The 17,827-nt window shown below is 40.7% G+C and overlaps 2 protein-coding genes across 7 annotated transcripts in view; one reads left to right on the top strand and one right to left on the bottom strand.

Moving 5' to 3' along the window:
• The first annotated feature begins 4,910 nt into the window (after nt 1–4,910).
• DNAJC19 (DnaJ heat shock protein family (Hsp40) member C19) lies at nt 4,911–9,569 on the top strand. Of its 3 annotated transcripts, none has more exons than XM_072866826.1 (6): nt 4,911–5,049; nt 5,599–5,650; nt 5,935–6,008; nt 6,378–6,454; nt 7,445–7,515; nt 8,844–9,569. In XM_072866826.1, the coding sequence occupies exons 1-6, from the start codon at nt 5,047–5,049 to the stop codon at nt 8,912–8,914; spliced, it is 348 nt and encodes a 115-aa protein (XP_072722927.1). In that variant the 5' UTR covers nt 4,911–5,046; the 3' UTR covers nt 8,915–9,569. The 3 variants fall into 3 exon arrangements, with proteins under 3 accessions (XP_072722927.1, XP_072722928.1, XP_072722929.1); XM_072866827.1 differs by having other exon boundaries at nt 4,947–5,049; nt 5,492–5,650; XM_072866828.1 differs by having other exon boundaries at nt 4,955–5,049; nt 5,599–5,726.
• Nucleotides 9,570–10,974: 1,405 nt separating this feature from the next.
• Nucleotides 10,975–17,827, bottom strand: part of FXR1 (FMR1 autosomal homolog 1) — a 42,577-nt gene continuing 35,724 nt past the window's right edge. For 2 of the 4 annotated variants that reach the window (XM_072866821.1, XM_072866825.1), the window contains exons 13-17: nt 17,307–17,510; nt 16,402–16,602; nt 15,553–15,633; nt 12,907–12,998; nt 10,975–11,991 (exon numbers count right to left, since the gene is read on the bottom strand). In XM_072866821.1, coding sequence (XP_072722922.1) covers nt 11,821–11,991; nt 12,907–12,998; nt 15,553–15,633; nt 16,402–16,602; nt 17,307–17,510 — 749 coding nt within the window. In that variant the 3' untranslated portion in view covers nt 10,975–11,820. The remainder of the gene's footprint in view (nt 11,992–12,906; nt 12,999–15,552; nt 15,634–16,401; nt 16,603–17,306; nt 17,511–17,827) is intronic. The other 2 variants (XM_072866822.1, XM_072866823.1) reach the window with 2 other exon arrangements.

The following is a 17,827-nucleotide window of genomic DNA, read 5'->3' on the forward strand; positions in this document are numbered from 1 at the left end:
TGTCCCAATGTCAATACCCTGAGAAATGGTACGTTTGCCAAAGATGTGAGAGACCAGCAGAGCAAGTTTGCCAATGTTGTACTAATTCTCCTGCCGTTGGTGACCACACTTACCACTGGGTTGTCTTAAATACTTGATTCTCCTTGCAAAGAATGGTCTGGTAAGGTCCCAGCTCCCCACCATCCCTACTATAAGGAGAGATTCAGAGGTCTCCCTAATCCCATCCCCTCCTTCCCAAATGAGGTGTTGCAGAAGACCTAGACTACCCTTCCAGCTTCTCCCAGAAAAAAAAAAAGTTGATGTGCTGATCTCATCCTGCTCCCTTTCCACTTGCTGGCAGAATGTCACTACTGAAGCAGGGAGAGCAGGATGTGCTTTGTGCAGTACCCTTCACTGGCTAGCAGTCCATCAGGGAGTAGGTTTCTTCCTAAGTGAAATCCAGATAAACTTGCGTGTTTCAAGAAAAAAGAAAAAAAAACACCTCACAACCAAAAAACTTACAACATTGCAGACACATCATATCCTCTGTTCCACATACACCAGTCTCTCAGCAGCACTTTTATTAAATAATCCTATCAAAACAGAACAGTAAAAAGGGTTATGCACAAATTATTTCTTGTCCACTATGTATTTAGAAGGTAGTGTTTTCACTTAAACAAATGTTTAACAGCCTTCTATAGGCATTTAACAGGTACATCATAAACCTTCTGAAAGCACAACTATCTATTTCACCTTCTGTCCAGTTTGTGGAAGATACAGTTAAGAGGAAGTACTGCCAGATTTCTGCTGAAGTGTGGTCTGCTTTAATGGAAAAGTTTACTTATGTACTACATATCAGCTGCTTTGGATAGTTCAGTAAGATAAAGCTTCCAAAAGAAAAAATAATCTTCTATCATGAGGTATTTTAATCCCAGAGTGGAAAACCTGAAGATAGCAGTAGGATAAAACTCTTCACAGAATAAACTAGAAAAACTTCAGGGTTTCTCCAGAAAATAGAAAGGGAGCAGTTTAGAAACACAGCAGGCAAAAGGTTTTATACTCCAACTGAGAGTATATTTCTTAAACACTCAATAATTTTGCCTTTCTCCTGATTTCAAACAGGCATTCTGCAGAAGGGATAAAGCCTGTAGCACATCTATTTCATTTAGGCCCATTAGAGCTTATTAATTTTCCCCTGTGAATGACCTTCCATACACCACCACAAGGCTGACCGATAGAAGATCCAGAGGAATAAGGTGCTATAAAATGAACTAATCAGGCAAATAGAACAGAACTTTGATTTCTAAATAAATGGAATCTCTGATGGCAAAAGGAGTCACTTCCAACTTTATTTGTGGGGAAAAAAAAATAATTCCGGTTCCATGAGGTTTTCTGCATGTTCTGTTTTTGTTTGATTTTGATATTCCTCATGATGCCCGATTCCTGCTTCCTATAAATCAACAGTAATAACTATTATTTCAGCATCGTGCCCCTCTGTCTATATGGCCACCAATGTGGCCATAAAGCTCTAGCTGTAGTAACTTGAAGGACCAAGGCTTAAAAACCATGAAGCTACTGTTGCGTAACAAGCACAAGATTAATATTTATGTACAGAACCTGAAGAAAATCAACTTTCAGCTTTTGGCAAGACTTAAAACACCATTTTCCAAGAGGGGCATCTAGATAATTACTTTCTGGAGAACACAACCTATATATAGGTAATAATTCATAAACCTTATGGTGTCAGAAATAATATATCACAGCTCTGATCCTTCAAGTGCTTGTTATTAAAGCTACTCAGATATGTAAGTGTTTACTGACTTTGTGCGTTGAAATTTGAATTGACGTGAACTTAAACACAGTTTTTAAACACCCAGTCCCTTTCTGCACTGCATACAGGTTTCCTGAGCAGCAGAGGAGGAAAAGGCAATAGATTTAGACAAGATTAGAGCAGCTATTTGCAAATTTATGCACAGAAAACTTATTTTAATTCTGATACAGATTTGGAAAGCTTAGTGGCAGCATTTAGGTACCGTGGTGAGTAAAGAGATAGAATAGCTGACACCCATCACCCATGCCAAAGTACTCTAGAGACGGGCAGTGCTAAGGAAGGGAAAGCAACTGTTTCTCCCTTCAGCTAGCGGGAGGTAGAAGAATATTTCATGTATCATAACACCTCCTAGAAACACATGGCACTTAAAGACACCCTGAAAAAAGACCATACTCAAAACATGTTAGAAGTCTCCAAAATATCCTCTTCCTTAGCAAGCATGGCATTTTGTAACTCAGGCTTTGTTTTCTTCATCCAACATAACGTGCCCACAGTGACATCCAAGCTGAGACACGTCTAGTTCTCCTTTAGTTCTGATATGGAAGCACAAGAAACTGTGGGAAGAAACGAAGTTTGGATTGTGTCATGGAGTAAAAATAGATACAGCATATTTAAAATGAATTTTGACATTTCATCTTCAAATGCGGTATTATAAATTATTTCATCTAATAATAAAAAAATGAATTATTCCACCCCTAGGCTCAGACAACAGTCATGTCCAATTGCTGGTATCAAACATGTACAATAATGCAAATCCCACCTCAACTCTTGCCAGGCCTTCCCACTTACAGATAAAGTTTCCTTTCTCCTCAGTAAAGATGAAATCTCTCTCTTAAGCAAGCAGAGGCTTCCCACGATCTCCCTTTCTGGCTTTTCTTTAAAGGGCTGTCACAGGAGAAGGATTAGGTACCAATTATTAACCCGTCCCCAACCCATGTGGAAGTTTGCACATTTCATAATGTCTGTCCTTTATCTCTGAGAAATTTCACAACAGAAAGAACCACTAAGCATAAATCTGTAAAGTCCCCTTTGTGACTACAGCTACCAGTCCTTCTAAAGAGGGACTGGGGAAAATGAGGAAAGAAATAAAATAAAACTCCCTTTCAGGATAGTTTTCTCCTGAAAGCCACTAAGATCTGGATCTAGCAAAAGGCTCTGCCAAGATGGAAGAATCAAACCTCATGTAATTAATTACAGGGAAGGAGTCCCTGTCTCTTACTTTATTGGTTTAGATGATATGAAAAATTAAAACGTTAGTCATGCCCCAGTGAAGTCATTAGCTTGCACTGCTCTACCCCCCTTCTTTGATAGAAAAGGGACAAAGAGGAAACCATCCTAAACCCAAATCCTCTTCTACCTATGAAGAAACTCTAGTTAGCTACCAGACCCATACACCTCTACAGACTTTTTTTGTTCCCCTGTAAAACAAACATCTTGTTGTTTTCCACTTGCTAGCTCCCCTTTCCATACTTAAAAAGGTCTTATGGGCTGTCAGGGGCCTTGTGCTCTGCAATGAATGATTTCATTCCTTTATCAAATATAAAAGTTTCCTTTTATCTCCATCTCATGAAACAGTTGTACAACAGTACAAGTGCCTTAACCAAAACCTTTCTTCTAATCTCTTTAAAAAGCAGCAAGTTATTTTCTTGTGGCGTTACTCGGATGACAGGGAAGGAAAGAGACAGGAGACTACCTCCAAACATTATCTCAGAAGACATGAAATCAGGCACTTGAAATTTTAGGGAAAAAAACAACTCAAGCTCAAACTGAAATTATGACATATTCAAAGTGAACACAGTACTCACAGAAACTATACAGCAGAAAAGAAAAATTATATCTTCCACTGCAAGAGCCAGCAAAATTACAAGCTTCTTAGCCAACGATCAGCTCTCATACTAAACTGCTTACGTGAAGGCTTGCGAGTCCGAGGCCTTAAGCAACGAAAAGCTAGCTGCCTTTGATCACTAGGTCCTCCAGGAGCCCGTGAGGACACCGACACGTTCTACAAGCACAGAGGATGACACTAAAGCTTTTCACTCCTGCAGACTACATATCAATCAGACGGTAGCACTCAGAGCTTTGAGTTGTGACCCATTTGAAGTGGTACCTTAGGGCTAAAGGCCGGCATGGTCTTGCTGCCGTGTTACTCCGTTTCCAAAACTGTGACTTCAGACTAGAACTACAGACAGACGGATGGACGCTCGACTGTTGTGCTGCATATGACACTGTATTATTAATAGATGACACTATGTTATTAATAATATTCAAATACAAGTGCCAGGCCTGTAATTCTCCCTCATTTCGTAGTAATCTTCAGCAAATAACTGAGCTTGTCCATCTGGAACCGGTGCGTGACACGACACCCCCGGAGCCCCGGGGGTCAGTCCCCTGTGCTGACAGCACGGCAGGGAAGGCTCCCTCGGCCTTCGGGACTGGGTGCTAGGTAATGCATCAGGAAGAGAAAGGAGGCGGCAGGAGCACAGCCCCCAGAACATGGGATGGTCACAGAGGGGGGGCGAATTACCAGAATATCAGGCAAGAAAAATGGGATGGAAGAAACCCTGCTTTTTCTAAAAAACCGATCTGGTGTGTGAGGAGGCTCTAGATCTGGACCGAAATCGCTCATTTACATCAAGAATAAGATCTGTACTACCATTTTCGCAACGCCGTAACACTGTGCTCTGTTCCTCTTGCAGCAGTTGCCGTCTGCGGCCACGGGCAGCCCTCTCCCAGAGCTCTTCTCTGGCAGACACCCACCGCGACCACCTCCTCCGTGCCGGGTCGCGCCCCGCCGGCAGGCCGCCGGGCACTGCACGGGCCCGCAGCTCTCCAGCCCTCCCCCGGGCCCAGGTGCTGACACTTTCCTCAGGGAAAGGTCCCTGCCGGCTGCCCCCGCGCCACTCCCGGCCTGCGCCCTCGAGCTGCTCCCGCCGTCCCGCCGCGCCCCCTCCCACCGCGGGCAGCACCCCCGGCCGGCCCAGCCGGCTCTGCCCGCCGGGCCCTGCCCCCGTCCCTGTCCCCTCCCGCCCCGGCGGGCCCTGCCCCCGTCCCCGTCCCCTGCCGCCCCGCCCGCCTGCCCCGCGGCTGTGTCCGCAGCTCCCTCCCCGCCCCGCGCCGCTTTACGACAGCCGGTGGCGGCTTTGCGGCCGGTCCGGGTGCCGTACGGCGAGCGGGGGCCCTCCGCGAGCTCGGCCCGGCGGTCGCCAGTGCGCGGGGCCGGGGCGGGGCGGGCGGCCATGGTGAGTGCGGTCGGGGGCCCGGGCCCGGCGGGTCTCGCCGTCGGGGCCGGGGGACGCTTCTGTCTGGGCCGGCAGCTCCCGAGCCCTTCCGCGGGCCGAGGAGCTCGGCTCGTCCTTGGCCCGGCCCGGCCCGGCCGTGGTGCCGAGGGGCCCGGCGCCCTGGGCCGCGCGGGGAGGGCGCTGCCCCGCACAGGCCGCGGCGGGGCCGTCGGCTCCTGCCTCGGCGCCGGTGCCTGCGGGGTTAAAGCGGGGCCGCCGAGCGGGACGGTGCTGCCGGGCTGGGTTCCCCTCGTCCCCCGCGGCTGGGGGGTTCCCGCCTCTCCGGGGCGCGCCTGGCCCCCGGCCCCGCTGCCCGCAGCCGCTGCGCTGCTTTCCCGGTGCCCCTGCGGTCACTCGGGGCAGCGCAGCCGAAGTAAACGGCGCTATGACCGCTTTTCCCCAGCCGCGTTGTTCCCCGCGTGTGTCCTGGTCCGCCCCGCTGTAGAGATCGCCGGTGGGCCTTTTTTCTTTGCCTTTGGAAAACAAGCGCTTTATGTCTTCCCTGTGTAGGCCAGTACCATGGTGGCGGTTGGCCTGACCATAGCGGCAGCTGGATTTGCAGGTTCGTAGATGATGGGAGGACCCTGAAGACGCAGTGGTACTTGTCATTGCCTGCTTCAGTACTGCTGAATTTGAAGGTAGTTTAATAGCTGATACAGGACACTCTTTTGGGAGAGCCTGTATTGAGAAACATAGCTGTAATTAAACAAAAGATCGAGGTTCTTACATTTTTGTGTCCCCAAAAAGTTTATTCCACTTTCTAATCCACGAGTTACTAGTTGCACTGAATTGGTAAGTCTTTATGAAACTTTATACTAAGCCCTGTTCAACACTGATTTCTTTAAGGTCGCTATGCACTAAAGGCTATGAAGCAAATGGAGCCACAAGTAAAACAAGCACTTCAGAATCTACCAAAACCTGTAAGTTTTTGTTTTATCAGTAGCATCTCTTTATTTGAAAGTTTACTTGGTGAAATAACTACAGACTATTGTCTCTGTACAGCATTGCTGTATTTTCTTCTAATACTAAACATAATTTTGTCAGTAATAACAATTAATCTCAGCAATTCTGGTGGTGGTTGACTAACAGAGAACTTGTTTTGGCAAGTTTCAGGACTCATTTAAATAATGATACTACTTTTCAACTGAATTTCTTATTACAAGTGCAAAAGAAGCTTCGCAGCATTTGTACAGACTAAAAGCTCAGCAGCTACTAAAGCAATAGCGAGCTGTTTTAACAGATAAACTTAAAAATAAGTGTTTTTTAAACTAACACATCTTCTCTTTCAGGCCTTCAGTGGTTATTACAGAGGTGGATTTGAACCCAAAATGACTAAACGAGAAGCAGCTTTAATACTAGGAGTGAGGTAAAAGGAAGTTAATTAGAAATGAAAGGTAAAAAGGAGGCTATGGTGTTACCTTGTTGCTGGCCTGGTTTGAAAAGGACGTAATTGTCAGTGCTTAAGACTGTCCTATGCCCAGCTTCCCCTGGGAATGGCACTGCCAAGGCAGGCAATACGAAGCACCCTTTCAGGATTTTCTGTATTTATTTGGGATTCTTTTCTGTACTTATTTGGGATTAGCTTGCTTAAAGCTAGCTCTAGCTGGACTTCCATACATCTGCAAGTCCCTGGCACACTCAAAAGCCATGTACAGGTCCAGGTAAATACACCATTTTCAAGAAGCCTTGGGGTTTACTCGGTATGGGGAAACATGGGTGTGTGGTTTGCTTGTGGTTCCTGTCACTGCTGGTGAATTCCAGATAGGTGCAGTGTGAAGGTGTGGCAATTCCAATTCTTGCATGGGGAGTAAATTCATTGCTTCTAGAATATCTTGGATATGACCATGGTAACTATCCCTGCCAAAACTTAGAGAAACTTAAGACCAAATACACAAATTTATCTAATAGGATACAGAAGAGGAACCATTTATGTTTGAAGGCAACTTCCAACTGTGAAGTTTGTATACAAACAGTTTGTTGTTTGTTTTGGTTGTTTCTTTTTTTAAATAAATCAAGAGCAAATTTTCTTTTATTTTTTTTTCCTCCAGCCTTTAGGAAGTTGTCCCAGTAAAAATGTTACAACATAGTTCTGTTTGTTTGCAACTGTGTGAACGTCCCCCATCATATTAGACTGCTATAGCTTGTCTTCTTCAGCATACAGTATTTTGGAAAAACCTTAGAAACCTTCTCCAGGACTTAGATGCTAAACATCAATAATAGGAAAGGAAAAACATACATGTAAGCCAATGAGCTTATGGATAAGACAGAGTGCTTGCTTCGTCTAAGACAAGATCTTTTAAAGATCTGGGGGATTTTATGAGGTTCCCTTAAGCCAGTTTTTCTCTCTCTTTTAAAGCCCCACAGCCAACAGAAGTAAAATTCGAGAAGCCCATAGACGGATCATGCTGCTGAATCATCCAGATAAAGGTAAGTAAATTGTCACATTGATTAATTAATCCATGGTTTTAACACAGATTAATAGAACTGTGTAGGGGAGAAGTGACTGACATATGACTACCTCAGCTAGTGAAAAAAACCCAGAAAACTCTTGAGTGAAAGCAAATTTTAGGGTGCCTTAATCCTTATGGTTTTGGAGCATATTGTTGTGTTTGAATGCTCTAAAGCAAGCAGACAGATTCAGCAGGTCAGCTTGTTACTCTATCTTCTGTGCATATCAGATTAAAATATGATTGTTAAAATGAGATTTAAAATCACCTTAATGAAAGGCCAGAGTATATTTGTGCACTTTATGTACCCTGTGAGTTTGAGCTCATTTGAGGGCACTGGGAATTCACCGTAAATGGCAGGTATTGAGCCTTCTGTGTCTGCTGAAGACACTAAAGTGTGAAACATTTCTGTTTGTGGTACTCTGAAGGCTCAGAATGCAGTTACGCTTAAAGTTAGTAACTCGAGGCATCTCTATACCTGTTCGAAATAGTGTTTACTTCAGTGAGCCAGAATCGTGTGTTAGTGCTTGGCATTTAACTTTTTAATCCTCACTTAAAAGGTAAAATGGCTTCCTTTAAAGTGACTGTTGAACTTCATTACTTTACTTTTTTTATGCACCAAAATCCAAAAAGAATCCTTGAGATATGCCTTTCATAGATAATACCTAGTGGAAGTTAACTTCAAAATTAACTTTATTGAATATATGCAGAAGCTGAAAGACAGCTAGGAGCATATCACATGTTTTACATAACCTAAGTTAAATTAAGCTTCAGGTAAATAGAATAATTCTAGTCCTAGTAAACGGTATGCATGCTACAGATCTTTGCACCTCGTGAGCAGTTACAATTTCAGTGCGTTTGCATTGTGGATTCTGTTTCAGTATCTTCCTAAGACATTTGTATGTCATGTTTAAAAACTGAACTACTCTGTTGGTACAGCAGCAGTTCATGTGCTGGCCTTGAACTAGGGGGGAGAGGTTTGTCTGCAGACTGGTTAGTTTAACGCTTCTGTATTTGCAACAAACTTTACGCTAAGTCATTAGTGACCAATTCACTTATGACTGAGAAAACTGGAGAAACCCCATTCCAATAAACTAAAAGCAACCTAACAGGAATGAGCTTTCTGCACATTTAGCTGCTGCAGCAACTGTATGTGTAAACTTACACAGCTTCAGGCATAAAGCAGTTTGTTCTTTGAGTAACTTCCAGACCATCCTCTCACTTTTCTTCCTGTGTACTGTGGCATTATTAACACCACAGAAAGAAAGTATTTTTTTCACCTGATGTGACATGTTATCTTTCTTCTAGGTGGCTCTCCCTATGTAGCAGCCAAAATCAATGAAGCTAAAGATTTGCTGGAAGACCAAGCTAAAAAATGAATGAGAGAGAAAATCAGAGGGTTTGTCCGTGCAAATGATTATTTTTGATAAATGGCTTAAGAAGTGTTCTAATGTCAGTCTTTAACTTAATATAAATGAAGCTGGAAATATGAATCCAGGGGGTCTTTCCCTCCCTGCTCACTTCTTAGTCACTTTTTGGGGAAACATATGAGGGAAGTGAGGCTTAAAGTTGTTTGGTTTTTTTTCCCCCCCACAGCTGTTCTTTATTAAGCAGCGGAATCTGGCACTCAGAAATATTTTCAGTGTAGAAGAGTAATAAGTTGGCTTGGCCCATGCACATTACCAGATACAGGTAGACTTACATGCTGTTACCTAATTTTTGTTAAACTAGCTCTGTTTAAAGTTCATGCTGCTGTTCTTTCACATGCCAAAGTTAGCATGATGAATCAGTTTGGGGAGGGGGTGGAAAAAATCAAGAGGATTTATTTGATGGGAAGACTTGGGACAGATGTGTGGTTGTCTCTGAAGAAATAAAGTATAGGAAACAATGTGCTCGCTTGTCTTTGCCTTGTGAAAAACAAGGTTGGTTGAGCTTCTGAAGTGTTACTGATGGGTCTGAATGTCCCAGATTTTCTAGTAACTTTCACTTTTAATGGATCTTGCACATTTAATAAATTTGAGATCTGTAATACAAGTACTGTAGTTTTATACACTACAAAGTTAGACTTCACATAATAAGGTTTGCATTAATAGCAGTTAGGAAACAGGAACTCTTTACATAAGCCATTGAAGACACCCGAGATGGATTTATCCTGCTGCAGGAAGCCTAACATCCCCCAGCACCTGTTTTTGTAAGGACCTGAATTAGGGCCAGAGTTGTGTTATACTCCAAGAATCTTGCCAGTCTTTCTGCAACTATGGTAAAACTGCTGTACAGTACATGTAATAGTTAACACTCATCTGTTAATAAATACAATGGGTAGTGGAGCCTTCATTTTCCCAGAAGCCTCCACTTTAGAATAGTGTAAGTTGTCTGCTGTCCTCTGTGTGAACATGTGCCACTGTGTAGCTGCATTTCTGTAGACTAGTTATAGGCCACTTATTTAGTGAGTATTATCAGAACAACAGTAAGGAAGGGTTCCGTGGCTTCAGAACAGAGGAACAAATCAGTAACAGGAGTATGAAATAGAAAACATTTAGAACCTGGACAGAGAGAGGGAGAACTTTGCTTTACTACAGATTTTAAAGTGGGGTGAAAAAAACAGCTGGAACACTGCCCTGCAGCAATGCCCAGTTGGCATATTTCAAGCCCTATGCAGAATGTTACTGTACTTAAGTTTTTTCTCTGCCAAACACTGACTTTTTATAGTGGTTTTTTTTTCCTTCCCTGTTTTTTTAAGTTTTCTCCACTCTTGTGGCTGCCTTATCAGTTGAGATGCTTGTGCACACTTCAGAGTCACAATTTAACTGTTTGTTCTCCAGGAGGGAACACCATCAATGAGCGTCAACGCTTAAGTCATTAAAAACTGCACATCACCTTAAATGAAATACATACCCAAACCTAGTTGGTACAACTCTGCTTTAGCTGTATCAGGTGCAGCAGCTGGAGTCACAGGTGGTTCAGAATACTTGTTTTTGTCCTTACTCACTTCTGATGAAATCAGGTAAGAGAATTTTTTTCTTTCAAGTCAGCACAACTTCAGCACTACCTGTTTGCTCCAACTTCTTACATCATCTCCTTGCTACCCAGATGTTTTTCCACACCTGTTTTCTGCTTTATTACTCTTCTTGCTCATGTGCCTGAAAAGATGGGTTAGCGTGTCACACCTCTACCCTCTCAATTAAAGTCTACATCTGCATTAGTTCCTCTACGTGTTAGTCAGGTTAGGTGATTCTCCAAGCTAAGTCTGTTTTTAGACTTGTTAACTGATGCTTTACATCATCACCTTAAAGAATGGAAGATTAGCATGTTAGAAAACTCTTTTGTAAGAGTTAAAGGTTCAAGCTGCCTTGCCAGTAAGTTTCAGTTGTTAATGTTAACAGCTTGAAAACCTTAAAGTCAATAGCAATTTAAATTTCTGATAGAAACAGTCAACAGATGGAAGATCAAAGTTTATTTTCTTTTACTACCAGCATACAAAAAAAACATATTGCACATCAAACAACCAAAACAAAAATAAAAATACTCTACTAAGGACTAACATGTAGTTTATACAGAATAAACTTTCTGGAAATTGATCTTTTCAGTAGTTCAGGTTATGTCTTAATGGACATGACTAATTCAGCTTAGTGTTAACTAAAGCTATGTTTGATTTTTAAATACTGTACAGTTTAATAAATAAACCAAACAAAGCCTCAATGTAGAACAGTCACTGCCAATGTCACCCAGTATCCCTGCAGATTATGAGAATTTAACAAATGTATTCCAGTGGTCTGCAGATTTTTCCTCTACATACAGCATTTAAAAAACAGGTATTAAAACAGACCAGTTTCCAGACTAAACTAATGGAGAAATTACATTTCAGTGCAAAATATTTTAGACTGCATTTCTTTCTAGTATTCCTCAGGTGAAGAAGTGGTTGCATATTATTAAAAATGTAACAAAAGCAGCTAATGCTTTCATAAAGAGTATTATGTTAGGGATCCCCCTCACATCTTTGCCATATTTTGAAAACAAAATAACATTTCCTATAGCCAGCAATTTTGTTTATTTAAATGTTACATATACTATCTCAAGGCACATCTGATGATATATTTATAACACAGTAGGTGTCAAAGTATGTTTAACATATGATTTCTTCAGGATCCCTCCCCTTTCTGTATTCCAAAATGGAGGAACTGAAAGTGCGGTGTCAAGACTGGCGATCCATATCCTATCTTTGGCAAGCTTATACAAGCACTATTTTAAATGTAATGTAAAAGAACTGTAAACTAGGAACTTCAGTTTATGAAACACCATTCAGCACTGCTTCTTCCTGATTATTTCCATCCTCTTGAACAGTAACTTTCTTTTCATCAGGACTGTGCTGTAGTTTAGAAGGCTCATCCCCAGAGGTTGTAGCAGGACCGTTCACTGCCTTTTCGGAAGGGCTGTTTTCATCAATCGCATCTTTTGCCTTGCAAAAACAAAGTCAGGATAATATTAAAAACTCCGTAAAAATATACAGAGTGTCATGTAAGTTTCCCTCTGGCTCACACAGCAACTCTGCAATCGGAAACACCTCTTTCTGTCTGTGCCCTTATCCTATCGCTTAGAGCTTAGGTATTGCTTACCTCGTCCTTTATAGGATACAGAAGTATCAGACACTTCTGAGGAAATCATGCCACAGTAAACCTGAGACAGCACATCCAGAATGCCTTATTTCACAATTTCAGTTTTTCTAGGCCAATGAAAAAGCTGACTGAAAAGCTGAGGTTTACACCCCTTTCAAAGTCTAGACTAAGATTAGATTGTGTTACTTGTATAGAAATGGATCTTTCTTATTTTGCTAAACTCTGACATAACTTGTGTCAGTAACTTCAGTGTTACTTTAGAAGTAAAGGAATTCTGCTTTAGTCAGTTCTGAATGTTTTTTTATGACATGTAATGCCACTCTGATCCTTTAAGGAGAACAGATCTCAGATCTACAATCTTTGTAACATTCTTTCTAAAACAGTTTGTACAAGTCACTAAACATGCTACCTAGTATCCTCTATTATGAAGTGTTTTAAGGATTAGTTCTGAAGACTCATCCATGGGTAGTTTTCACATATGTAATGCTACACTAGTAAGTGTAGGATTTTAAAATGCGTAAAGACTTAATTTGAATGTTACACTTGGTCGCTAAAGTCTGCCATGATAGTCTATGAGTCAATGTCAGTTCTGTTTACTCTGGGCCCTTTTTGCATTTAATAATTTATTCTTAAACTCAAATCCATTTGTAGTCAAATGAGGGCGATCTAAATGAAGCATTCCTTTACTGTTTTGCTGCAAGTGAAGAGAAAAAAACCCCATACATGAAAAAAACAACCCACCAAACCAAACTTCTTACCGTTTCTTTCTTGCTTTTGGCTAGTGTCTCCTTTGGAGGGTTTCTCTGTCTACTTTGAGATTCAGCTCGTGATATATAGTCAGCTACTGTTACTGTTCAAGGAAAAAAATTACAGTGATGCTCACATCAGGAGTCTAATGTAGCATTAAGCTTCATATGTCTTTTCTGTACAAGTTATGCTATAACTGGGAGACATCTCACAAAAGGCCTTCACGCTTACAGGTATCAACTACATAGCAAGGATCAATTGGTTTCTGTTGTTAAATACAATTTTCACTAAAATCAGTGGTAACGTGACAATCTGAAGATGGAATCTTAACATTAATAAAATAGTAATTTTGGTCCAATTGTAAATTTTATTGGAAAATAAGGGCTCTCTGTACTGGGTTTGAAGAGATCAGACTGCAGGCTCTTTACACTACAGACTGTGTGTGTCTTTGGGGTTTTACTGTCTTGAGTAGTGAAGAATTTCACACTAATGAAATGAAGGTAAGTTAAAATACGAAAAGAACTGGGGGAGGTTCAGAGTACGGTATCACTTACGATAAAGCAGCATTCAAATCTTTGTTACTTCGTGAAGCAACTGGCAAGAGAACTCGCCCTCCTCCTGGTATTCAAAATGCAATCCACACAGTTAACTCTGGCTTGTGGGTGGGTGGATTAATTGTGGTGTGTGTACAGACAGCTGAAGCAGCTCTGTATGAGCGAGCCTGTACTCAAAAGCAGGACAGCCATGTTTGCACTGTTACAGCTACACTTACTGGATGCTGGCCAGGGGTTTTCTGACCTCTTTTCTTCTTACCACCTCAGCACATGTTCTTGTAGTGGTTTTGTCTTATCCCGCCCTCTTGTAACCACACCAATTGAGAGTCAATTCTATCTTTAGAATACATAGCACTAGAAATTTAAATATATGCTTGTGTCTGATGAGCTAAAGCACATTAGAGTTGGCAAGCATTATCTATTGAACAGTACAGTCAATTATATTTAGTATATCATGCATTCAGGTGAACTATTTTTCTGGATTTAGGAATGACTGTGTGTGAAACCTACATCAGAATAGGAAGTACAGCACATGAATGTTCTGTTACAGTAACTGGACTTCTTACAATGGGGTCCTTGCACAAGTGTCAAGACCAAGTGAGTTTCTGCACAAGGAGAATTATTGCTTTAAAATGAGGTTCTGTACCCAAATCCTCTAATGTAAAGATGAAGTATGTCTTATGCACACAGTGTTAAGACACCAATTCTTAATATTCATATGTGTAGTAGGAACCCAAAACGTATAGCAATGTAAATCAAATAATACAACTAAATGACTGAAGTACATTGTTAGCATTTTGGGGGGGGAGTTCCTTCTGTCTTACTGTCACTCACTATACACTTACTAAGTATTTATGAAGAGATTAAATTATTAGAGCATTTTTCACAAAGACAGTATAACTAACTACCAATGCTCCTACTGTTGTATTTAAAAATATTTATTATGCAAACTGAAAATGGTATCTTGAACAAAGACATCAACAGGAAAAAACTGACAAATCTCGTTTGGGAAATTGTTTTGTTCTTAGAATACTTAGATTTAAAAGAAAAATACCATAGCTTTTGTAGAGATGACTAACATCTCTTTATGTTGCTGGCTGAAATTAGTTTCTTAGAAGTAAAAGCTGCAATCCATTCGTACTTTTTCTACCGCTTTATAAGCTCGTTATCACTGTTACAAAATTAGAATGTTGAGAAGTAATGGGTTACTCTGGGTTTGGGGTTTTTTTAGGGGCGTGGGGTGTTTGTTTGCATTTTTTTCTTCCCCCAAGTTTTAGTTAGTGTAATGCAACAACTTTTTTCTTCCTAATCAAATGCTGTGTGAGTGCCACAGATATAAGGAAGACAAATACCGGTGAAATTTTGGACCTGTCAATCTAGAAGACCTTCTGTTCCTACTTTACACCGTGTATGTACAAGCATTTTCTAAATAGGGCATTATATTGAAAATTAGCTAGTTCACCTTTAACATTTCAAGTGTTAGTACACACAAAAGAAATGCAACAAGCCACAACAACAAAAAATTGGAAACATGCAATTTCATTTAAATTCCTCCTCCTTCCCACCCTCAATTTGTAGATGAATATTCACAAAAGCCGAGGACTGACAGCAGCAGTTTGATACAGGCATAGGACTGGCAGATCCCATGTGAGTTCCCCCACAGTGCTCTGCCAGGGCACCCACATCCTGCCATTCCAACTCTTGGCCATTCCAACTCTTGGCTTCTCAGCCAGTGCTGAAAAGGTTGTGTCACATTCAGTGCAAGTGCACAGATGCAAGTGAGTGCAGATCATGAACCTTCACGTTTGTCTTGATCCTGGACCACTGAAGTCAACAGCAGTTTGGCTATTGGCTTCAATGAGAACTGGATCAGAAGCGTAACTCATATGTCCAAGCAAAAAGTTAGACATTATCAATTAGTTTCATTAGACCGATTAAGAACTTTTAAGTTCTCCTAGTAGAAGAAATGTCTTTCATCTTTATCTAGTAGTCTTATTAGTTACTGAGTAACCTTTTTATATTATGCAGCTATATGTCAAACAGCAGACACAACATTCTCTCATGCTTTCGACCTGAGATTACCCACAACTCCACTCGAATTACCTGGCTGTCTATCTTCTGCCTGACCCCTGAAGCGACGCCTGCGGCTACGATTGCGTCGCTGGGGTTTTTTGTCACTATCATCTGCAATTGCAAAGTTTACCATGAACTATTTCTGATGATAAAATAAATAAGTAAGTTCTTCAGCAGTTTCAGCATGGGGCATTTAAAATTGCTTCTGTTAAAGAGACAGGCTAAATAAGACAGGCTGAAAGAAAAACATAATTTTATACTGAAAGCATACACAATAATGCAAAAGCTAGATTTTACTTTTTTGCTCTTGGCTCATTAAAACATTTAGGCATATGCTTAATGACCTCAAATTTCATTTATTAAATAAGTAACCATATGTCAAATTTTAGCCACATAACCCATGAAAGAAGAGGTTTTTTCCCCATGTTATTAAGCAACAGATTATATTCTTGTCCCAGTGAGCATCAAGAGAATTTACTGAGGGGAAGTACTTAAGCAGAAGCTGGGCAGAGACAAATTAACAGCTCCTTAAGTAGCTTCCCTACACTGAGACTGAGGTTACTAAGGAGAAAATGGAATGCTGATCCAACAGTACTGTTTCTATGAAAACAGCAGCACTAATGGGAAACAACAAGTTAGTCTTTGGTGTCTTCATCAGACAGTTTTTACAAAAGAGGCATATGAAAATACTAGTGGAGCTCAGTAAACAGGAGATTTCATGGCAGAGCCATGAGGAAGTCTTTCTTTAATCAGACAGCAACCTTTAACAGAACAACAATTCGTCACTAACAAAAATGAACAAGTGTTTCACTACACTTACATGGACAACACATTTTTTTCTTAGCTTGTTCTGGGACTATCGTCCAACTGTTTACATACCTAAACCATTCTCATTAACAGAAGCTGTATCAGACTCTGTCATTCCATCCATAAGAACAGCATCTTCATCAGTCCTTCGCCGGCGTGACCTCCTACGACGGTTACTACTGTGGTGAGATTCGCTAGCATCGGTATCCACAGTCTGGTCTGATTCTGTGTTATCAAGCAAGCTGTAAGGGTTGCTGTCCGGATCTTTAAGCACTAAACAAACAAAAAATTTCCATCTAAGATACTGTAGTTACATATAATTTCCAGGCTGACTTACATCTGTGTGTGAAAGTTTTAAAATATAAAACAACCTTACGAAAGGGTATAATACACAGAACTACAGTAGTTATGATTTCATACTGGTTCCTCTCTGACTCTACTCCAGCAGTAAGTATTCTGAGGCACCACAACGGGCACTTGTATTATTTCATCACAAAGATCTCCAAGGTGACACTTAGAGAACTTTTACTCAAACCCGCTGAATGTGTAAAATACACTTTTCACTTCATAGCAGCATGGTACTTTTGACACTATTGAAGTGTTATGAAGTAGCACAGTCAAATTCTGATAAAACATAAGATAACTTCCAATCTATGATTTCTTCTCTCATTCTGTATCTAAACACAAGCTTAACTCAGAAGGCAGCCATAAGTAACACGCCAAAGATTTACAAACTCTGATAATATCATTATTATGCATGTGTAGTAGAGGAAGGAAATGAAGATCAGCAGCAGCAGAAGATAAACAAATAAAAATGTAACAACATAGCGTATGACAAGAAACTATCACACAACTCTGCTGAAATCCCAATGTGTTAAGATGTAAATGTAAAATGGAATATTTTAAAATAGTAAGAGGTTATACTGAAAATTGCCAGGAACAAAAACTAAATTCAAAATACATTTGCAACACAGTACCAGAGCTAATGGATGACTTGCCACCACGAGGTCCACCACGCCCACGACCTCCAGATACACTACGCCCTCGTCCTCCAGGACGCCGTCTATTGTCACGTTGATGTCTGCTTTCTCTGTCATCTTCTCCTGCCAAGGACCAGTCACTAAGTTCATCTTTTCTCTCAGATTCTGTTTCAGAGGGATTAGAGAGCTCAGAGTTTGTACCTTGTACAAGAAGGAAAAGAAAATTGGAAATTAGTGTGAAATTTAGGATTATATTCTGGTTTCAGATTCTCACAGAAGTCTTCCAACCAGCATGGCTGGTTATATATACATATATATTTTAATATATCTTATACATATGTAAAAATACACAAATTAATTAATATATATGTATAAAAGTATATAAATGTATATATAATTTTACATTATATATATACACTCATATATAAAAACATATGCACATATAAAACACAGAGCATAAATTAGCTAAGTTTCTGAGATTCTCAACCTAAGTTTGTTTGTAATAACATGAGAAATAA

Source organism: Ciconia boyciana, chromosome 7 (genome assembly GCF_034638445.1).
Source record: "Ciconia boyciana chromosome 7, ASM3463844v1, whole genome shotgun sequence".
NCBI lineage: Eukaryota > Metazoa > Chordata > Aves > Ciconiiformes > Ciconiidae > Ciconia > Ciconia boyciana.

Bases quoted from the DNA above. Each gene is read 5' to 3' on its own strand.
- DNAJC19 (XM_072866826.1), top strand. The intron at 6,455-7,444 runs GTAAAAGGAAGT...TCTCTTTTAAAG, and splicing joins GCTTTAATACTAGGAGTGAG to CCCCACAGCCAACAGAAGTA. The intron at 7,516-8,843 runs GTAAGTAAATTG...TCTTTCTTCTAG, and splicing joins GCTGAATCATCCAGATAAAG to GTGGCTCTCCCTATGTAGCA.